This window comes from Entelurus aequoreus, linkage group LG04 (genome assembly GCF_033978785.1).
Source record: "Entelurus aequoreus isolate RoL-2023_Sb linkage group LG04, RoL_Eaeq_v1.1, whole genome shotgun sequence".
Taxonomy (NCBI): Eukaryota; Metazoa; Chordata; class Actinopteri; order Syngnathiformes; family Syngnathidae; genus Entelurus; species Entelurus aequoreus.
The window spans coordinates 18,043,736-18,068,186 of record NC_084734.1 but is presented as its reverse complement, the minus strand read 5'-3'; the positions used below and the strand labels follow the sequence as shown (position 1 = coordinate 18,068,186).

At 40.5% G+C, this 24,451-nt stretch overlaps 1 protein-coding gene across 3 annotated transcripts in view; it reads left to right on the top strand.

The window, feature by feature from the left end:
* Positions 1–24,451, top strand: part of LOC133648349 (sodium/potassium-transporting ATPase subunit beta-1-interacting protein 2) — a 215,877-nt gene that overhangs the window by 99,669 nt on the left and 91,757 nt on the right. For all 3 annotated transcript variants that reach the window (XR_009825851.1, XM_062044350.1, XM_062044349.1), the window contains 2 exons: positions 11,296–11,433; positions 14,201–14,281. Coding sequence is in view for 2 of the 3 variants with exons in the window: in XM_062044350.1 (XP_061900334.1) it covers positions 11,296–11,433; positions 14,201–14,281 (219 nt within the window). In the remaining variant the exon portion in view is untranslated. The remainder of the gene's footprint in view (positions 1–11,295; positions 11,434–14,200; positions 14,282–24,451) is intronic.

Genomic DNA, 24,451 nt, shown 5'->3' with positions numbered 1-24,451 from the left:
GGCTACGTGTTGTACTATATTTTGTACTATGTGTTGTACTACGTGTTGCCCAAGTTAATAATGCTTCAGCTCTGCTGGAGTGCCAAAAAAAAGCATCAAACTTGACGATCAGAGGAAATAAAAGTCCTAAAAGATTACCGTATGAGAACCTGCGGAAGGATAATTACCTTAGTCAAAGTGAGGGAGGCTTCCTGCCTGAGTGAACTTGTGGGCTGAGGCAGCACGCTTGTCCAATTTCCTGCAAGTCCCACCAGGAAGCTCACCCGTGGGGAAGTGAAAGCTCCCTTGCGTTCCAACAGTCCCTGCATCTTCCATGAGCATCTCGGCACAACCTACCAACACCTTCAGCTACGAAGGACTCAATGTTTGACGATTCGGCTGTGAAGTTGATAGTCAAATCAGACTCCTCCGAATCAAATCATTGACTATTCTAAACCATCTCTAATAAAAATTAAAAATAACGTTCTTCCATCTGTCATGTCGCATGATTTTGCGGTAGTCATTTCCCCAAGATGCAGAAGGACTTCTGTAAGCAGTGTGCAGGTAAGAAGGATGATTTATTTCAATAATTAAGCCAAATTACGAAAAATACAAAATGTGCCGAAGGCATGGTAAGCTATGGCAAAGGCTTAGTAAAAAGACTATCTAACAAAAAGAGCAAGAATCAGATAAAAGAGCAAGAATCAAATAAATCCCAAGTAACTGTCGCGTGTTGCGAATAAGACTGCCAAGCAGAGTGTGGCGCGAGGTAGGAATAAATAGCTCTCTGATTAGTCACCTGGAGCAGGTGAACGTCCCGACTACTAATCAGAGGCAGGTGACAACAATCAGCACCCATGGTAACAAAGGAAACAAACAAGGGGGTGAAACAGAACTAATCACCAACTAAAGAAATATAAAACTAAACAAAACATGATCCGAGCAACGGATCATGACAGTACCGATAGCTGCCGTCCTATTCTAAATACTCACTAAATATAACAACAAAGTTGCTAAGTTGGTTTCTTAGATCCCTTTTGGTTTGTCTTCTTATTCTCTGCCAGACCAGACGTGTTTAATATATTATTAATAATAATAATAATACAGTCATACATATAATTGAGAAACAATTGGCATACACTTGGAAGCCGGGGCAGGATGTTCTTCTGGAATAACTGCTGTTGCTAAAATATACGTCATACACACACACACACACACACACACACACACACACACACACACACACACACACACACACACACACACACACACACACACACACACACACACACAGCATACTTGAGACGCTCAGGCGTGAGCTTGGCAGCACAGAGATGACGGTGATGAAAGAGGAGGTTAGGAGAGGAAACAAGGAGACCCTTCTGTGTTTTGCAGACCATTTGATGACCAAGGATGTAGTGATATCAAATAATTATTATCATTGCTCCAGTAGGTAGCGAGGCAGTTGCAAAAAAATGTGTCTTTGAACAAAGGGACAAGAAAATTAAATTAAATAACAGACAATAATCAGTGGACATTTAAAGAGTCGCCCTTAACTCCTGCCATCCGACAAATTGCTCCAATTTCATTTAAAGGCCTACTGAAATGAATTGTTTTTATTTAAACGGGGATAGCAGATCCATTCTATGTGTCATACTTGATCATTTCGCGATATTGCCATATTTTTGCTGAAAGGATTTAGTATAGAACAACGACGATAAAGTTCGCAACTTTTGGTCTCTGATAAAAAAAAGCCTTGCCCCTACCGGAAGTAGCGTGACGACACCGGAGGAAGGGCTGCTCACATTTTCCTATTGTTTACACCAGCAGCGAGAGAGATTCGGACCGAGAAAGCGACGATTACCCCATTAATTTGAGCGAGGATTAAAGATTCGTGGATGAGGATTATGAAAGTGAAGGACTAGGGTGCAGTGCAGAACGTATCTTTTTTCGCTCTGACCCTAACTTAGGTACAAGGGCTCATTGGATTCCACACTCTCTCCTTTTTCTATTGTGGATCACGGATTTGTATTTTAAACCACTTCGGATACTATATCCTCTTGAAGATGAGAGTCGAGAACGCGAAATGGACATTCACAGTGACTTTTATCTCCACGACAATACATCGGCGAAGCTCTGGACATGTAACTACACGGTTAATGCTTTCCAGCTTGGCGAAGCTTAGCAATGCTGTTGCTAACGACGCCATTGAAGCTAACTTAGCTACGGAACCTCGACGGAGCCATGCTAAAAACATTAGCTCTGCACCTACGCCAGCTCTCATCTGCTCATCACGACCCGTGCTCACCTGCGTTCCAGCGATCGACTGTACGACGAAGGACTTCACCCGATTACAGATGCGGTTGGCAGCCCGGAGACGGAGGAAGTCAAGGTGAGGTCGTTCGGCTAGCGTGTCTGCTATCGTCAAAGTCCTCCTGGTTGTGTTGCTGTAGTCCGCCGCTAATACACCGATCCCACCTACAACTTTCTTCTTTGCAGTCTCCATTGTTCATTAAAAAAATTGCAAAAGATTCACCAACACAGATGTCCAGAATACTGTGGAATTTTGAGATGAAAACAGAGCTTTTTGTATTGGATTCAATGGGCTCCGAATACTTCCGCTTCAACCGTTGACGTCACGCGCAAACGTCATCATATCAAAACGTTTTCAGCCGGAAGTTTGCCGGGAAATTTAAAATTGCACTTTATAAGTTAACCCGGCCGTATTGGCATGTGTTGCAATGTTAAGATTTCATCATTGATATATAAACTATCAGACTGCGTGGTCGGTAGTAGTGGGTTTCAGTAGGCATTTAAAATATGCATTCTGCCCTCCCTGAAAGTTAGTATTTAGTTTGTCAAATACAGTCCCTTAATTTTGATATGTAGAAAAACTTCCAAGTTAAGATTGTTTATTGGTTGCCTCTAAACTAAATTACTGTTAAACTAAGCACATAAAAAAGACTGATTAATGTTACATGAAATGCCAAATACATATAATAAGCATATTAAATCAACAATACATCCTTGTATGAACTGAAAAAGGCACTTGAAACCATGCAGAAAAAAAGTTAGCACTTATGCCGCAAGCTTGATGCGAACATAAAATGGACTTTACCTTTGACAGGCTAACAAAAATGTGCATCACAATCATTTGAAAGTGTTACAAACTATTTTCCAATCAGATTTTAAGGGAACAAATTTCAAGTAAAACAGCATATGAGGAACCCTGAAATTTTGCGAACATTTAAATAAAATCAATTCTAGGCTCTTTCACGTAGCTTGCAGTATAGATGAGACATATTTCAAGCTGGCTGACATAATTTCAATGCTGCCTCTTCTTCTTTACTTATATCGAAAGTCTCCTATTTGTTATTTGATTGAATCACGTATCATGAAACTAGTCGCGCTCCTTTAAGTAGACCACGCTCCTTCCTGTGGACAGAGAATTGTGCATTGCTGTAACGAAACAAACAAAACAGAACCGGTAAGATTCCGGGAAAGAAGGACAAAAGCTGGGTTTCCTTCCAAAAAATGGAAGTTTTGAAAGCTAAGCAGAAGAGATAGAGAGTTTGTACTGTGTGTATAAAGAGAGTAAGTAACTCTCTAAGCAAAAGGCGCCATGACTGCTACCAAGGATGTGTGCGGCTGTGTGCAATCCAATTGCTTTCATTTTGACTTTTTTTTTCTGACAAAATAAACCAAAATAATACGTCAACATATAGTTTTAAGCATACTCTAGCTCATAAACTTTCAATAAAACATGCTTTTATTTCGTTGAAGTATCATTTTGCAGCCGTATTTGACACGCTCTGCTGCTATATTGCTGCAGTGTTTCATGAGCAGCAAGCACTCGAACATGCACCCGACAGCACAATAAACGTAAAAAAATACACAGAACGACCAAAAAAAAAACCTTGTTACCCTCATTTTGCTTAAGTACATAATTTTAACTGTTTGGAAACGCACCAGATCATTGAATTTCAAATTTTTTATTAAATAGATTAAAAGGATGTTCTTGATAGCACACATTATGTATTATTTTAACTGATTTTTATTTTTTGTAACATGCTAAGTGAATAAGTGTACTTTTGTAGTTGTTGCCCATATTTCTGCACAATAACTCAGATAGGGTAACACTGGCGAGCAGAAGAGAATATGGAATGTTATGGAATGTTTTTTAGTCCAGAACATATTTTGCTTTATTCATTATTGAGGTATTTCTTGCCACTTCATGTTGTATATTTTAATTTTATCATCTATTATTACACCCAAAATGTGGTTTATTTTATGTTTTCAATGTGTACTCTGTCTATTTATGTTAGTGTTTGACTTTCTCTTCTGCTGTTACCGAATAGCAATATTTTAGTTTTACTGAGATTCAAGGATGGTCTGTTTTTGTCAAACCATTTCTTTAATTTGTTAATTTCTTCTGTTGTTATTTGTATTAGCTTCTGTGTGTTCTCACCTGAGCAAAACACATACGTTGTGTCGTGTGTTTACCTCGCACAAGACCCTGTTGCTGGTGGCACTCCAGTGTTAATGGAGAACCTTCACTTCCCATATTTGTCTTCTTTCCGGGTTGCAGGGAACACGATGGAAAAGCTTAAAGTAACTCTCGCGGGTGGAGCAGCCCCGTGCTGCACAACAGGGCATTTTCACACGTCGAAAAACTAACGAGTAAGCACCACAATCAGAATCAGAATCAGAATACATAGGATCAGCTCAAAGTTGGGAGCAATGATGGCCCCCTGTAGTCTTTTCAAGGGATTCAAGGAGCTTTATTTGTCATACCCGTACATATTTGCACATATACGGTACACAATTTGAGGACAGCGCCTGAAACCGGATTGGCCATATTCTCTCTATACATGCATGTTGCCCCCACTCAAGATGGCCACCATAATGAGCTGCCCTGCTTATGCCTGAAGGACCTCTTATAGTTGTTGAATGATCTTAAAGCAGCCCACTCAGCTGCCTGTTTTAAAAGCATTGTAACTAGCTGATTGTCATTGGTCAAAAGTACATCAAAGAGGCAAATGGAACCAATCACCCAAAGATAACCAAATTTTTCCCTTTGGGTGGGGTCCAGTGTATCCAATCAACAAATGATAAGCTATTGTTTTCCTTTGAGAGGGAATGATTGAGTGTTTTTTGAAGATCTTTAAAAAAAAGACCCATTCATTTCAACGGCATACATAGTCGCAGAACGTGTTGATTTGTGCAAAACGTAGGCATTTTTAGGAAAATATTTATAGGTTCCCAACGTGTCCCGGATGATCTTCGTTTTTTTTGTTTTCTGCGATGAGGTGGCGACTTGTACAGGGTGTACTCTGCACCTGGGATAGGCTCCGTATTTATCCGGGAGAGTCTTGATACCATTTTCCTTGCCCCAGCCACTCACAGTTGGAGACCTCCATGATTTTCCAAGTTTTCATCTGTTTTGTCGTGTAGATTAATGTCTGGAGCACCATGTCTGGCAACGTGACGGACGGATAATACTCGGGACCTACCTCTCGACAAATCTTATTTTCGATAACGTATAGGGATAAATTTGATTTTTTTTGCTCGTATCTGCTTCTAATGGTAAGATCCAGGCCAACTGCGTACTCCAATAGTTGTTTGCTGCACAGTAGCTATATTGGTTTGGTGGACCATCTCTTTGTTTCTATACATAAGTCACGTGATGGAATACAACCTATATAAAAATAAATATGCTAAACCACAGACATTTGTTAACTGTTACACTTTCTACTAGCGCTAAAACAAACATGATGCCATAGAATACAACATGGATCTTAAAATAACAGTCCCAGCATCATTTAGATGATACACTGAATTGGAATGAAATGATCGGCTAGCTCTGCTGTTACCATGACAACACTAGAGCATGGACTCCTGTGATCTTTGATATGTGGACCAGCCAGGACACTCCTTGTGTCGTTATGTAGCAGAGCTAGCACAAACACCAGCTACTTTTCTGACTGACTCTCAAAACGTCTTCAAGAACTGTGAATGGTTTGTTTTGTGTGATTGATGACGTCTGTATCACATATTAGTTGAGTCCCCGCATCCCAGCTGAACCTTTTATTACTGGTGATAAAGAGGACGGAGTCGCCCTCTGGGGGCTTCAGTAATGGGCTGGGAGCCGCCAACCCCCCCAAACCCCCATCCCACGTCTGGTAAGAATTGTTTGTGAGACAAAATGAATAGCGTTGCTAAATAATGTTGACACTTTTACATAATGAAGTGAAGTTGATACACAAAGAAAAACACGTGCACACATTGTTGTGCCAGCTGAGTCCTCTGTGTGTGTGTGTGTGTGTGTATGTGTGTGTACGCGTGCGTGTGTGTGCGTGTGCAATAACAGCAGGCGCTGTCAAGTGCAGGCCACCCAGACCTGTCCTGACGTGTGCAAACACGGTGCACGTGTGGAAGCGCATAATAAGTTAGCACATTAAAGTCATTAGTACGCTTCCACGCTTCTGTATATGCTATACACACTTTGAAAGTAATGACTCTATGTGTGCATGAGTGTGTTGGCTGTGAAAGACTGTAGTGTTGCAATATGGTGCCAAATTAGCACATGCTAAACTAAGCCATGCAGAGGTGTGTGTGTGTGGTGAGAAAGATATGCAGTTAAGTGTTTGTTTTTTTATGTTTAAAAGGTTTGATAGTGTTGATCTGTAATGTTCATTCATTTATTATTTTTGGAACATGGTAGCAAAAGTTTCATTGAAGTACATAATATGTTTGCATTGACACAACATGTCCAAAAAGGAGCAGGTAAATAAATGAAAGGAATGAGATATATGAACAAGACAATGTGTCGCTCTGCCCGGCAGGCTTTAAAAGTATATTTTACGAGCTTTTGGTGAAATCATCAGAACATAGAAAATATTTTAAAACCAGAAAACAATTTAATCAAAAAAAAAAAAAAAGAAAAGGATTATAAGTAAATAAATACAAAATATATGATTTAACAAGATGATACATCCATCCATCCATTTTCTACCGCTTATTCCCTTCGGGGGCGCTGGAGCCTATCTCAGCTACAATCGGGCGGAAGGCGGGGTACAACCTGGACAAGTCGCCACCTCATCGCAGCAAGATGATACATTAGTAAATAAATAAATGCAGATTATATAATAGAACAAACTGACAAATCTATACCCGATATGTGATATATGATACCTTATCAAATAACATCTGTAAATATTAGGCGTCCTATCCTCTCACCTCACTTCTTCTTTGTTCTAGTCTGATTACGTGTGTGTGTGTGTGTACGTATATTTAGTAGCGCCACATCACACGCTGCTCCGACTTCATTAATGAGCACAGCAGGAGGCTCCAGTAGGCCAGTCAGCCCTCAATCAGAGATTACTGATTACACTTCAATTCAAGGTTCACCAACTCAAACATTTCATACCCGATTCGAACTGTTACACCATCCACTCACTTCATTCATTCTGGACATCAAGGCAACATGTTTCCCGGTTCTGGAAATTCCTGGATTATTTGGAATTAACAGAAATGTTTCCCCATCTAAAATGAAAGGGAAAGATACAAACTTCTACATATCCCACATTTCTCAACAGCTTTGAACGGTTCTAATGTCAAAATGTTCTTGTTTGTCAACTGCTAGCATATTAACATTAGAATGCTAACTTTTTTCCGCAACTTTTTTTTACCTACCGTATTTTCCGGACCATAGGGCGCACCGGATCATAAGGCAGACTGCCGATGAATGGTCTATTTTTGACCTTTTTTCATATATTAGGCACACCGGATTGTAAGGCGCATTAAAAAAAAACTTTTCTAAATTAAAAACATAACATATAATGGTGGTTCTTTGGTCAAAATGTTGCATAGATTGTTTTACAGATCATCTTGAAGTCGCTTTCTGACAGTCTCTTCCGGATGCACAGTTTTGTGGGCGGTTTTATTTACGTGGCTCACCTTCGGCAGTGCCTTCTCCCCGTAATCTTTGTTGTAGCGGTGTAGCGTGCAAGGATGGGAGTGGAAGAAGTGTCAAAAGATGGAGCTAACTGTTTTAATGACAGTCAGACTTTATTTAAATCAATAACGGAGCAGCATCTCCTCATCCTTAAACAGCAACACAGGAAATGTGTCCCGTGAAAAACCGTCCGACCGGAACTCTAATAACTAAAGTTCTTTGGGTGAATTATGTAAACTCACTATACCAGTATGTTTTAGCACTTTCATGGCGGGATTACTGACAGCTTTAAGTAAGAACTTTACACTACTTTATATTAGAAATGGCAACAGCGGAGGATGAATGTCACATAACAAGAAGATAGACTTCTTCTTTTTCCTCTATCGACTCGCGGACGCTCACAATTTTTCAGGACTCATGCAGATCCCAAATACAGATCAGCAGGTACCAGAAGGTAAGAAAAGTTGCTTTTGCATAATATTGCGAAACAAAACGCCAGATAATGTCTCACCTTATACACACACTATAATAATACTCGTATGTTTACTGCACCGACAATCCTTCAAGCGGTGCGGCTTCATAGCTTACCAAAGTCGTAGTAAAACATTTTGATATATTTTTGAGCGCCGTACGTAATGGTCTATATTTTCAATGGAACATTTAAAATGTTGGTGTTGTTTACTTGAGACATATTGCAATCATAGTGCTGTCTTCACTTATCTCTTATGTTTGACTGCCATTTACTGGTCACACTTATCATTACACCATGTACCAAATGAAATAGCTTTGAGGTGAGTAAGCTCAACCAAACGTATTCCTTACATTAGGCGCACCAGGTTATAGGGCGCACTGTTGAGTTTCGAGGAAAAAAAAGATTTTAAGTCCGCCTTATAGTCCAGAAAATACGGTAATTTTTCGGCGCCGTACACCTTAGAGTCATCTAACTTATTAGTACATGACACATGAATGTGGGAGGTATTCTATCGGAAGTAAACAAGTTGTATCAGACACCCCACGTATACATTAGTTTTTAATACAACACTGACGTATTGTAAATATTTTAGAATTGTGAATATGTAAGGATTTACTGAACAGCTCACCTTGCAAAGATGGTTTGTTGTTTGATAAACTCTGAGTTTGAGCCTTAGCGTTCCATTATTGCTGGACATATGGAAAAAAAAAAGTTTTTCTGCATGTTGAAGGTCTACAGTACATTGATGATGTTGGTGTCAAAGTAAAGGAAAACTTTGATGGATACTGTAGATATGAAAATATAAACGTGTATAAAAGTAGATCAAGAAGCTCCTGTTTTAGCATCTGGCTTGTTTTTGCCAATTTAAGTTTATATATTGTTTTCTGTTTCATCTAAGATTGGTTTGGTTGAGCTTTTAGCTGACATTGTTGAGTTAATGTGTTGTGTCTTGTCTAGCAGCTGCCCTGTGTACTGGGGTCCTTAGGTTTTAAGATCAACTTGGAAATAGAAGACTTGTCAAGACTTCAAAACAAGAGCTTTTCATTTTCTTTGGCTTTTTTGTGTTTATTTTCACAATGGTTTTAGTGATAAACCTAAATTAGAGAATAGTGCTAATGATGATAGGATCAAGTTGTTTTTTTTACCATTAAATTTTAACATTACTTGCACAGTACTGCGCTGTACTGCCTCTTCTGTTTGCAGATGGTATTTCTGATTATAATCGTGATTGCTTGACAAGAGAAGCAAATTAAGAACTGCCAAATATTTCTGTATGCTTTAAAATTATATTATATATTTTATATATTAGAAAAAAATAGCATTATGATTTCTATAACAAAAACAATACCTATAATAAAGAATATGTGAAATTATTCATTGATGGCATCAAAATTAGCCTGCTGCTTCTGACCATTTTTTATTATTGTTGATGAAGAAGTATTTTGATTTAAATGTTTTTTTATTTTTTTTAATTATATGTACATTTTATATTATAGTGGAATGTATCCACAATAGTATTTAGGTGCTATTTGACAATAATACCTTTACAATGTATTTTTTAATTAAAACTTCATTCTTGAGAAAATGCATTTTTTCTTCATTTTGCTCCTTTTTTTATAAAAGAAAACATTTTGACAATATCTGATGTGAACATATTTTGTGCATCTAATTTTATGTATAAGTCACGTGACAATGTACAATTATGCTATGCCTAAAGCACAGGTGGTTTTACCAGACTGTAGCTTAGTAGCAAATTTCCATCTGTAGTCCAAAGGGGAATTTTATTTTTCAAAATTATATGTACATTTTATATTATAGTGGAATGTATCCACAATAGTATTTAGGTGCTATTTGACAATAATACCTTTACAATGTATTTTTTAATTAAAACTTCATTCTTGAGAATGATGCATTTTTTCTTCATTTTGCTCCTCTTTTTTTTATAAAAGAAAACATTTTGACAATATTTGATGTGAACATATTTTGTGCATCTAATTTTATGTATACGTCACGTGACAATGTACAATTACGCTATGCCTAAAGCACAGGTGGTTTTACCAGACTAGCTTAGTAGCAAATTTCCATCTGTAGTCCAAAGGGGAATTTTATTTTTCAAAATGATACGTACATTTTATATTATAGTGGAATGTATCCACAATAGTATTTAGATGCTATTTGACAATAATACCTTTACAATGTATTTTTTAATTAAAACTTCATTCTTGAGAATTATGCATTTTTTCTTCATTTTGCTCCTCTTTTTTTATAAAAGAAAACATTTTGACAATATTTGATGTGAACATATTTTGTGCATCTAATTTTATGTATATGTCACGTGACAATGTACAATTACACTATGTCTAAAGCACAGGTGGTTTTACCAGACTGTAGCTTAGTAGCAAATTTCCATCTGTAGTCCAAAGGGGAAGGGGTCAAAGTGCATGATGTATACAGTTATCCACCATTATGTACGATATCTCTGAAGCAATGTAGGCTTAATTACAGAGGACCCTCTCTTTGGAATAACTTACCACCAGCTCTTCAATTCACAAATGTGTTTTATTATTTTAAAAACAATTGAAGGGTATATTGGTCTGTAGCGAACTATGATGAGTATGTTTGTTGTGTATGATATGTATTGTATTTGACTTGTTTATCCTGGCTGCTGTGATTATTGTGATGTCTTGGTGTCTTTACAGGACATTAGCGTCTTCTTAACCTTTTGTGTTTGGCTTTACTTTGTATATTCATAGTTTTTGTGTGTGCAAATCAATAAATACAAATAGTTCAGTTGATCGAAGTTGTCAAATGACTTTGAAATCTGGGGATGAATCTTCCTGGAACAAATTGTTTTATAATGATGTTCAACCACTCTGTGTCAACTCAGGTCAGCATCTTGGAGCGTCAGATCGTTGACTTCCTGGGTTACCAGTGGGCTCCCATTCTGACCAACTTCCTGCACATCATCATGGTCATATTGGGCCTGTTTGGCACCATCCAGTTCCGACCGCGATACGTCACTGGGGTAGGTGATCTTCAGCTTTCTTTGCTTGTCTGAAGCAACATGGACTCAAATCTACTTCTTCAAATGAATAATCTGCCAATCAGTTATAGGAGGCTCTTCTTTCCTGCCGCTCTCCTGTTGCAATTGGCTGATCTGATTTTGTATCAACTTTAGCAATAAAATAACTGATGTAACACATCCATTGTTCCACCTGCAATAACATTCCCCTTCCCTCTATAATTAACATTGATTGGTCGCGGCAGAGGAAGTGAACAAACTAAATCAGAGGTCTTCAGCAAGGGGCCCAGGACCCCCGGTGGTTCCACAGAGATACTGCACAGGGTTCATGAGATTTTTGGTCAGTTAACTTTTTTTTAATATATTTTTTTTACATTCCCCACATATTTTTTCCACAAATGTAAATGTCTTTAAATACACATTAACAATGATCCAACACACTTTAGTTTAGACATGGCCCTGACATGGCCACCCTACTAACTGTACCTTGCAGTTTTAGAATAAAAACATTGATAATTATAATATTATATTCATGTTATTAGAGCTGCATCTATCGAATATTTTAGTAATCGAGTATTCTATCGATTAATCGAGTAATCTAATACATAATATTTTTGCTTAATTAAGGTTTAATTATACATGTTAAGATATGCCCTCAATTATTGCATTTGGCCTAATTGTCTTTTATTTCCTAAACGCCTGTTTTCATCATTGAAGGCTGACACGCACAGCTAAAATGCGTCCGTGGTTGACCGTGCCAATTTGTGTGTGCTATTAAAAACAGGTGCGCTCACAGCCCTATGTGCTGTGTTGTGTGACCGCATAAACGAAGATCTTGTCTCTCGTACGTTTTTGATGATTATTATACGGTGCCGTTTAAACGTTGGTTTCTCCACGCAAATCCGCTGAGCTGTTTTCAACCTGCCAACAATACATAAACAATATAAAAAGACAAACCACTTAATAATGACAACAGCAGTTTTACATTTTAAAAATGCAATACAGTTCATTGCATTCATTGTATGCAAAATAGTAATCAATGTTCATTTTGCCATCACAACATGTTTGAGATGAAAACAAATATATTAAAAAATTACCGGTAGTTCAAAATTAATATTCGCTGAGAAAGTTAAAATAAAAAATAATTCTTAGTATTAAAAATTAAACAATAAGAACAGTTTTCATTATATGAAACATAAAAAGTGGATTAGGTAGTGCCTTTAATACTGCATTTGAAATGTGCAACTTCATATTCAGAACCAATATGGCTGACAGGAACTTGGCACACAAGTGCTACCAATGTGAACAAGGACTTGGAACTCTTACATTCTATAGTGTGTGTAAGTGCAAGCTATCCAAGCAGCATGTGGTTGCATGACTTGAATAATCCGAATAACTTTGCACGACTACTTTTGTGTGGTTACTAATGAAAGGCTAATTAAACACGACAGCTCGGATAGCGTTGATAGTTTTCAACACATTTTGGCGGCATTTGATGACTGCGCGGGAGTGAGAGAACACATCCTGGTTATCATAATGAATAACATTTATTTTACTAACACAAATTTTGCGTTTACATTTGATAATAGATGACTTACCTTGCCTCTGGACGTCCCTCAATCGGATGCTTTCTCTACAGGTGCTACAGCATCGAACTTGTGCTATTGTGGTATGCGAGCTCCACTTAGCAATGTTTGCATACTACTGCGTTTTCCCTCCGTTTTAGTGTACAGTGTTCCCACACCTTAGACAACTTTCGTTGCTTCTTAATTCTCGTTTTGCTATGGCTCTTATCCACTGCTTTCTGCGGCGTCTGCCATTGCGAGTTACAGTATGTCGGCGAAAAAGTTTACTAAACTGAAGCGTATTTAAAAGAGCGGTGTTGTGCAGTGCAGGGGGCGTATGATCTGTGACGTAAACCTGCTGTGCAACACCTAAACAGTCCGTGCGAAACGTGAGCTTTGACTACTGTTTATTAAACGAGGCAAAATGCCGTAAAAAATTTTTACGAAGCCTTGAGGCAGCGAAAATTCCTCGAATATATTTTGTAATCGAATTACTCGAGTTACTCGAGGAATCGTTTCAGCTCTACATGTTATCACTTAAGATAGCTAGCAATTAGTGTTGTAGTTGCCAACTAGCGATTAGCAGCACAAACTGCCAGCCAGCTATTAGAGGCACTATACTGTTTTATTTCAATACTTTAGATTGCACATTAACAAGGTACCTTTAGGACCAGTTTAATTTGAAACACAATTGTATACAAAGATATACAAGTAAGGGGTCCTTGCTTCACATCTTCATCAGCTTGGGGGTGTTTGTCTTGGAAATCATTAAAGACCTCTGTATTTGGGTGTTAGCATAAAGGCATGTGACATATTTAAAAAAACAATTCTACTATTGAACCGCTGCACACAAAAGGTGAAAATGTGTCAAAACCCTTGCTGTACCTGTGCTATTATTTTGTATTTGTTTCTAAACCCCATAAGTGGGATCGACTTGGGATCTACTTAAAATTTCTCACATCGCTACACCCAACACTAACTTTAATGTGCTCGGCTCACTCACCATGAAAGTCGGTACACACTTTTATGGGACCGACAAGCACACGGTTGTTAAATGTGAGCAAGATTGGTTGAAAAACATGTCCGCCATCAAGCAAAATGTATATTACATGTGTGTTAGTATGTCTTACAATGCAATGTCAATGTCGCTTAAGTACAGTATGTTATGTGCACTCACTGCTCGCTCTGCCTTCATTCTCTTGCAGTACGCCGCCTGGCTGGTCGTGTGGATGACCTGGAATGTTTTCATCATCTGTTTTTACCTGGAGGTTGGAGATCTGTCCAAGGTGATGTTTAAGTTCATTGTGTCGCTCTTCCTCACATGCGAACATGAAGCATCTCTCTTGTCTGCCCCTGTGATTTCATGTCAGCAAAATGTGATGGCAGAAATCCTCAACGTGCCGCTTTATGTGCCAGATGCATCATCTTAAAGGCCTACTGAAATGAATTTTTTTTATTTAAACGGGAATAGCAGATCCATTCTATGTGTCATACTTGATCATTTCGCGATAGTGCCATATTTTTGCTGAAAGGATTTAGTAGAGAAAATCGACGATGAAGTTCGCAACTTTTGCTCGCTGATAATAAAAGCCTTGCCTGTACCGGAAGTAGCGTGACGTCACAGGAGCTAGTATTCCTCAAAATTCCCCGTTGTTTACAATGGAGCGAGAGATTCGGAGCGACAAAGCGACGATTACCCCATTAATTTGAGCGAGGATTAAAGATTCGTAGATGAGGAACGTTACAGTGAATGACTAGGGAGGCAGTGATGGATGTATCTTTTTTCGCTCTGACCGTAACTTAGGTACAAGCTGGCTCATTGGATTCCACACTCTCTCCTTTTTCTATTGTGGATCATGGATTTGTATTTTAAACCATCTCGGATACTATATCCTTTTGAAAATGAGAGTCGAGCACGCGAAATGGACATTTAAAGTGACTTTTATCTCCACGACAATACATCTGTGACACACTTAGCAACTGAGCTAACGTGATAGCATCGTTCTCAAATGAAGATAGAAACAAAAAAAATAAACCCCTGACTGGAAGGATAAACAGAAGATCAACAATACTATTAAACCATGTACATGTAACTACACGGTTAAAAATTCTCAGCCTGGTAAGGCTTACCAATGCTGTTGCTAACGACGCTAAGGCTAATTTAGCAACTTAGCAACCGGACCTCACAGAACTATGATAAAAACATTAGCGCTCCACCTACGCCAGCCAACCCTCATCTTCCCATCAACAGCCGTGCTCACCTGCGTTCCAGCAATCGACGGCGCGACGAAGGACTTCATCGGTGGGTTTGGCGGCAAGCATCGGCTAGGCGTAGTAAGTAGTCCTTGTTGTGTTGCTGTAAGTATTGTACTTAGCCCATAATACACCGATCAATCCCACCTACAACGTTCTTCTTTGCAGCCTCCATTGTTCATTAAACAAATTGCAAAAGATTCACCAACACAGATGTCCAGAATACTGTGGAATTTTGTCGAAGAAAACAAGAGGTTTTTATATCGGGTCAGATGGGGTACAACCACTTCCGTGGATTTTGTGACGTCACGCGCATAAATCATATCCAAAGGAGTTTTTCAACCGGAACTGTGGCGGGAATTTTAAAATTGCACTTTATAAGTTAACCCGGCCGAATTGGCATGTGTTTCAATGTTAAGATTTCATCATTGATATATAAACTATCAAACTGCGTGGTCGGTAGTAGTGGGTTTCAGTAGGCCTTTAATCCAGGACCAAGTGGCAAACATCAGATTTTTTATCATAAATCATGCCAGTTTCATCCTTCTTGTTCTTAAGAAGGAATTTACAGCACAATGAGATGACTCTATCATAAATGATCTACTCGGGCAATTCATTAGAGCCAATCAGTGCTTCTGTAAACACGAGAAATCAGTAGAAGGGAAGCCCTGATTGTACTTGATTGCGCTCGGCGGTGTAGAAAGGAAAATAACAAGAAAACATTGTTTTTTTATTGTCATTAAAACGTGTTTGCAATCAAAATGATCAACCATTTAGCTTTTTGACACAAGAGTTGTTAGCTACATGAATGTTTGCTGTTATTCATTCTTGTATTGTAGTATTCTGTCAATTTCTTACGTACATAAACATAAAGCACAGTTTGGTTGGCATACAAACCTTGCATACAAATTATGCTTAGAAAATGTCACAAAATCAGTGAAGACCTGCTTGGATTCTTTTTTTATTAAGATCCAGACACCAATCCAAAATTGATATCGGATATTGAATTGAATTGAATTGAAGTATTTATTTCAAACCTGCACAATAAAACAACACACCTTTTTTTTTACATTTTGGCAGAGACATTTATGGTCCGATATCAGCAAAAAAACAAGTATGGGATTGTATTGGCTTCAATGTAAAATGTCCAATCCAAGCATTGCTTGTGCCATACATCATGTTAGCAACAATAGCATAGCTACTATTAAAAAAAATCATGCTACGGTAGCATATTCGCAGAAGAAAAACTAAATAAAGTGGCAACTGCCACATTCGTAGCTGACTGGCTGATAGTTGTCAGAACTTCATGCATTAATTAATGTGGTTTTATATGCTTGCATGTAAAATGTGTGATATAATGTCCGATACAAGCAGCCCTGCAGTGTGTTTACTTGTGCAAAGCTGGACAGCCAGTTAACATCTAAATGTCCTCCAATAAGCACACAAGGTTGGTCTTTTTTGTATTTTAGTCAAGTCATTTACAAAAGGTAAACATGGTAGGATATAGGCTACTAGGAGCCAGCAGCCACACAACAGCTAAGCACACAATAGCACACAAGCTAGACATATGTAATAAGTGTCCTTAATATAACAATATTGTAGTCCAAAACAGAACATTTGTTAATATAAACAAGTATTAAATATTTATAATTGCATATCACTTACACATACAAAGTATCCAAGGCAGAAGTGTATTAGAAAGTATCCAGTAGCAAACGTGTCCTCATAATTTAACTTATTGTGGCCACTATAGTAGGTGTTTCATCCATCCATCCATCCATCTTCCTCCGCTTATCCGAGGTCGGATCGCGGGGGCAGCAGCCTAAGCAGGGAAGCCCAGACTTCCCTCTCCCCAGCCACTTCGTCCAGCTCTTCCCGGGGGATCCCGAGGCGTTCCCAGGCCAACCGGGAGACATAGTCTTCCCAACGTGTCCTGGGTCTTCCCCGTGGCCTCTTACCGGTCGGACGTGCCCTAAACACCTCCCTAGGGAGGCGTTCGGGTGGCATCCTGACCAGATGCCCGAACCACCTCATCTGGCTCCTCTCGATGTGGAGGAGCAGTGGCTTTACTTTGAGCTCCTCCCGGATGACAGAGCTTCTCACCCTATCTCTAAGGGAGAGACCCGCCACCCGGCGGAGGAAACTCATTTCGGCCGCTTGTACCCGTGATCTTGTCCTTTCGGTCATAACCCAAAGCTCATGACCATAGGTGAGGATGGGAACGTAGATCGACCAGTAGATTGAGAGCTTTGCCTTGCGGCTCAGCTCCTTCTTCACTACAACAGACCGATACAGCGTCCGCATTACTGAAGACGCCGCACCGATCCGCCTGTCGATATCACGATCCACTCTTCCCTCACTCGTGAACAAGACTCCGAGGTACTTGAACTCCTCCACTTGGGGCAAGATCTCCTCCCCAACCCGGAGATGGCACTCCACCCTTTTCCGGGCGAGAACCATGGACTCGGACTTGGAGGTGCTGATTCTCATCCCAGTCGCTTCACACTCAGCTGCGAACCGATCCAGTGAGAGCTGAAGATCCTGGCCAGATGAAGCCATCAGGACCACATCATCTGCAAAAAGCAGAGACCTAATCCTGCAGCCACCAAACCGGATCCCCTCAACGCCTTGACTGCGCCTAGAAATTCTGTCCATAAAAGTTATGAACAGAATCTGTGACAAAGGGCAGCCTTGGCGGAGTCCAACCCTCACTGGAAACGTGTCCGACTTACTGCCGGCAATGCGGACCAAGCTCTGACACTGATCATACAGGGAGCGGACCGCCACAATCAGACAGTCCGATACCCCATACTCTCTGAGCACTCCCCACAGGACTTCCCGAGGGACACGGTCGAATGCCTTCTCCAAGTCCACAAAACACATGTAGACTGGTTGGGCAAACTCCCATGCACCCTCAAGGACCCTGCCGAGAGTATAGAGCTAGTTCCACGACCAGGACGAAAACCACACTGTTCCTCCTGAATCCGAGGTTCGACTATCCGGCGTAGCCTCCTCTCCAGCACACCTGAATAGACCTTACCGGGAAGGCTGAGGAGTGTGATCCCACGATAGTTAGAACACACCCTCCGGTTCCCCTTCTTAAAGAGAGGAACCACCACCCCGGTCTGCCAATCCAGAGGTACCGCCCCCGATGTCCACGCGATGCTGCAGAGTCTTGTCAACCAAGACAGCCCCACAGCATCCAGAGCCTTAAGGAACTCCGGGCGCATCTCATCCACCCCCGGGGCCTTGCCACCGAGGAGATTTTTAACCACCTCAGCAACTTCAGCCCCAGAAATAGGAGAGCCCACCACAGATTCCCCAGGCACTGCTTCCTCATAGGAAGACGTGTTGGTGGGATTGAGGAGGTCTTCGAAGTATTCCCTCCACCGATCCACAACATCCGCAGTCGAGGTCAGCAGAACACCATCCTCACCATACACGGTGTTGATAGTGCACTGCTTCCCCTTCCTGAGGCGGCGGATGGTGGTCCAGAATCGCTTCGAAGCCGTCCGGAAGTCGTTTTCCATGGCTTCCCCGAACTCCTCCCATGTCCGAGTTTTTGCCTCCGCGACCGCTGAAGCCGCACACCGCTTGGCCTGTCGGTACCTGTCCGCTGCCTCAGGAGTCCTATGAGCCAAAAGAACCCGATAGGACTCCTTCTTCAGCTTGACGGCATCCCTCACCGCCGGTGTCCACCAACGGGTTCTAGGATTGCCGCCACGACAGTCACCAACTACCTTGCGGCCACAGCTCCAATCAGCCGCCTCGACAATAGAGGTGCGGAACATGGTCCACTCGGACTCAATGTCCAGCACCTCCCTCGTGACATGTTCAAAGTTCTTCCGGAGGTGGGAATTGAAACTCTCTCTGACAGGAGACTCTGCCAGACGTTCCCAGCAAACCCTCACAAAGCGTTTGGGCCTGCCAGGTCTGTCCGGCATCCTCCCCCACCATCGCAGCCAACTCACCACCAGGTGGTGATCAGTAGAAAGCTCCGCCCCTCTCTTTACCCGAGTGTCCAAAACATGAGGCCGCAAATCCGATGACACAACTACAAAGTCGATCATGGAACTGCGGCCCAGGGTGTCCTGGTGCCAAGTGCACATATGGACACCCTTATGCTTGAACATGGTGTTCGTTATGGACAATCCGTGACGGGCACAAAAGTCCAATAACAAAACACCACTTGGGTTCAGATCCGGGCGGCCATTCTTACCAATTGTGAAGTAGGTGTTTCAAAAATAAGTTATTATTTTAAAGACAGCATAAGTCCATTCCAGATGGTTATTGATTAATAACATAGTTGTTTTTCACATCTATAATTGTGTTCTGTTTGACAAATGTAACTTGATCAAACCTTTTTTAACATTCCATTCTACTAAATAATAATGTATTGCTTCTGATATCGTATCTGATCAATATCAGCATTGGCCATAATTAAGGCTCCTATATTGATATCGTATTAAAAGTAAAAAAATGTATCAGGACACTCCTAAGTTACTGAAACCCCAAGTTTTATCATATCTGTTCACTTTTTCTCACATTTTTTGAAGGCCTTAACGAGCATGAAGGAAAATATGTAATCAGTCCAGAACACCCCTAAAATTTGTACTGAATAATGTCCCCTATACATTTGCATAAAAACCCATCCCTTTCCAGCGGTTGCAAAATTTGGTTGAGACGTATTTGAATGACAGGACTCATCAAAAAGGGCTAAGAACCATGAAGTTAGAAAAACTCCTCCTGGGGACTTAGAGCAAACATGGCATCTATTTTTTCATCCATCCATTTTTCTACCGCTAGTGCCTCACATTATGAAAAATTATTTCATCATACAATTAAAAAAATTAACTGCTCAAATATTTGTAATATTAATACAAATGTGTTGTGTACAACTCAAGGCCAAACACCTGCAGTTAAAGGCCTACTGAAATGAATTTTTTTTATTTAAACGGGGATAGCAGATCTATTCTATGTGTCATACTTGATCATTTCGCGATATTGCCATATTTTTGCTGAAAGGATTTAGTATAGAACAACGACGATAAAGATTGCAACTTTTGGTATCTGATAAAAAAAGGCTTGCACCTACCGGAAGTAGCGTGACGTAGTCAGTTGAACATATACGCAAAGTTCCCTATTGTTTACAATGATGGCCGCATGAAGTGAGAGAGATTCGGACCGAGAAAGCGACAATTTCCCCATTAATTTGAGCGAGGATGAAAGATTTGTGGATGAGTAAAGTGCAAGTGAAGGACTAGTGGGGAGTTGAAGCTATTCAGATAGGGAAGATGCTGTGAGAGCCGGGGGTGACCTGATATTCAGCTGGGAATGACTACAACAGTAAATAAACACAAGACATATATATACTCTATTAGCCACAACACAACCAGGCTTATATTTAATATGCCACAAATTAATCCTGCATAAAAACACCTGCGTGTTTGTTATGCTAGCTCCTAGCTCCTCTGCTAGCTCCTAGCTCCATAGAACACGCCAATACAATTCAAACACCTGATCAACACACACAATCACTCAGCCCAAAAGACCGTTTACCTAACCCAAGGTTCATAAAGCTTATATATTTTTAAAAAGTTACGTACGTGACGCGCACATACGGTCAAGTTATCGAATGTTTAGCAGCCAAGGCTGCATACTCACGGTACCTGATATTCAGCTGGGAATGACTACAACAGTAAATAAACACAAGACATATATATACTCTATTAGCCACAACACAACCAGGCTTATATTTAATATGCCACAAATTAATCCTGCATAATAACACCTGCGTGTTTGTTATGCTAGCTCCTAGCTCCTCTGCTAGCTCCTAGCTCCATAGAACACGCCAATACAATTCAAACACCCGATCAACACACACAATCACTCAGCCCAAAAGACCGTTCACCTAACCCAAGGTTCATAAAGCTTATATATTTTTAAAAAGTTACGTACGTGACGCGCACTTACGGTACGGTACGTGTTATGCTAGCTCCTAGCTCCTCTGCTAGCTCCTAGCTCCATAGAACACGCCAATACAATTCAAACACATGATCAACACACACAATCACTCAGCCCAAAAGACCGTTCACCTAACCCAAGGTTCATAAAGCTTATATATTTTAAAAAAGTTACGTACATACGCAAAAAAAAGCCAAAGCTGCATACTCACAGTAGCACGTCTGCGTCTTTGTCATCCAAATCAAAGTAATCCTGGTAAGAGTCTGTGTTGTCCCAGTTCTCTACAGGCGTCTGTGTATCCAAATCAAAAGTCCTCCTGGTTAGAGTCTCTGTTATCCGAGTTCTTCCATCTTGACTGCATCTTTCGGGAATGTAAACAAAGAAGCGCCGGCTGTGTACTGTTGTGGCTGACTACGTTCGAAAAATACGTCCATTTCGCACCGACAACTTTCTTCTTTGCTTGCTTGGCTTCCTTCTCCATAATGCAATGAACATGATTGAAACAGATTCACGAACACAGATGTCCAGAATACTGTGGAATTATGAAATGAAAACAGAGCGTTTTCGTATCGGCTTCAATGTGGAAGGCATACCCGTGTTCGTCGGGCTACGTCACGCGCATACGTCATCCTCAGAGGCGTTTCGAACCGGAAGTTTAGCGGCAAATTTAAAATGTCACTTTATAAGTTAACCCGGCCGTATTGGCATGTGTTATAATGTTAAGATTTCATCATTGATATATAAACTATCAGACTGCGTGGTCGGTAGTAGTGGGTTTCAGTAGGCCTTTAAGTAAATCAACAGCCTTTGCCGCTCTATAAGTCAATATGATCAATGAAATAATGTAAGTGTGATTGTTTGGTTGCGTCGCTCTTTTCTTTGGTTTTGAACATTCCCAGTGTGTGGGAGCAACACAGCTGTCGTAATATGAGCCCCCATCACCACCCGCACTGCTAATTAGCTGCACCTTCATCAATTAAAATGGCGTCCAATCAAAGTGCAGGCATTCAGTGAAAGTGTGTTCTGCACGACTTTCTTTTATGACCTGAGCCCTGTGTGCGTGTGCGTGTGCGTGTGCGTGTGCGTGTGTGTGTGTGTGTGGGTGTGTGCAGGCGTGTGTGTGTTGTGCTGAAGAGCTTATTAACCTTGACCTAGTTATTACGGGGTACCCACAATCCATGCAGCTGCAGCAGCTGTTACATGGATCCATCAGCAACTTGTTTACTGAGCCATTGCTCTGTATCACATATAAAACAAAGCCCCATAAAAATGTGTTAGTTCCACATTAAAAGGAATTCCCTCACAATAAAAATAAGGAGAAAAGTGCCTCATTAGCATTTTTTACCTGCAGGCTATTAACGGTAACGAGCTTTGGCTTAATGCTTCCTCTCTCTTTGCTTTATTGTTGCCTTATCGGCTCATCTAGGGGCTAAACCTGAATCCGTGTGTCGGCGATCTCCATGGCAACTGTACATGTAAAAGTGAAATCAAAGATGCATGAAAAAGTTGTGGCTTGAAGCGACGAGCTAAGCTAATTGAAGCGCACAAATGGTTCATTGGAAAAGGAAGTAGGAACGGTGTAAAAATACAACGTTGTCACAGTTTGTTTGATTTTGGGTAAAGTAAGAGAAGAAAATGACAAACATAAAAGTGCTTAGTCTTTGTCTAAATGTGACACACACTCGCAAAGCCTCACTGATTGACAGTTAAGTGGCGCAGCGCTGGCCAATGAGCTGACAGCCCAAACTGTGAACTCATTGTCCAGCATCCATTAGTGATGTTTACGTAACATACTTGCATACATCTGTTAGCTAGCATGAATTTTAAAATGAAACCTAACAAACTGCTATTAAGTCAACAATAAATACAATATTTTCAAATGACAACTAATAAATGTAAAAACACACATTACTTCTAAATTTAAAAACACTCATTACTTCTTAATACCAACATTGCAGTGCCTTCTCCCTGTTTCCGGGAGAGGACGCAAACAGGAAGAACTGTGCTCTCGAAACCACACTTTTGACTAAAAACAGAATTTTCTCGACCACTGATTGTAATCACAGCTACAGGATAGTGTAGGGGATTGTCCGAAGCTTAAACAGGCAACAAAAGTAGTTTAGTACAACAAATTTATTTACCCATTATCAGAAGTGCAGGTTGAATTAAGTTGGCCGTGCAGACAGACCACATGTTACTCCGGAGCAAACAAGACACACACAAGCCAAAATCACTGTAGAGTTCCGGTCTTCTGCCATTTTTTATATGTCTCTTGTGCGTCATTGTTTTTTATCTAGTGCGTCATAATTGTTTTGTTTTGGTTTTGTCTGTTCCAAAACAACCTTGTATCTCTTAGTCATATTTGGAAAATCTAAACATTCTGTAGACAGGTTGGCATAACTCCATATTCACCTTTGTCCCACAACTGGTCCATTCAATGGCACAAAATAGAAGAGAATTGAAAATGAGCGGACATTCTTAAAAGACAAGAAATATAGGTCAAAAGGTCAGAAATTCTACTACATACCCGCCTTCCAGGGTCTTAAGACCCTGGACCAAAACAATTTCTGATGTAGACCACTAAGTTAAATCTCTACCACAGATAGAGGCAAAAACCTCAATGTTTTTATACGAGGCAAAAATTCCGTCTATGACCCTCCTTCAGAGCGATCGCTGTTACCAGCCTGCAGTAAAACCATCTCACAGAACACAATTAGTGGCCTACCCTTTGATTTAGTAAAGGAATAACAAATACTTTGATCATGAACATCATTGAACATAAATAGATGAATGTATATAGACTTATGACTGTAAGACATTTGCAAAAATATTTTTCCCGGCATTTGCAATGAATGTAGTTACCAATATTGTTAATTATCAATTGATTTTGAACACACAACTGAATTTCGTATGAGTCCATGTTCGATTAGTGCTCATATAGATGGCTCGGTGGTGCCTCAGGCTGGTGGCCTGCCGACACCTCGTTGGGCTTTTGGCTGCCTTGGTGAAGAAAGAGATCCACTCAAACAGTCTGTCTCTGTCTCTTCTTGGGGTGTGGTTCAGTCCATTGGGCAGACTGTGCAATGGCATGTGCGCGCTGGCCGCTTTGGGGAAAACTCAGGTAGAGTTGGAGCTGTGGGGGCTTTGGGGAAGGCTGGGGCAGAGTATGGGGCGTGGGGCTTTGGTCCAGGCCCTCGGCTTGCTTCCGGGCCTCCTTCCACAGCTGCTGGAGTCCCGAC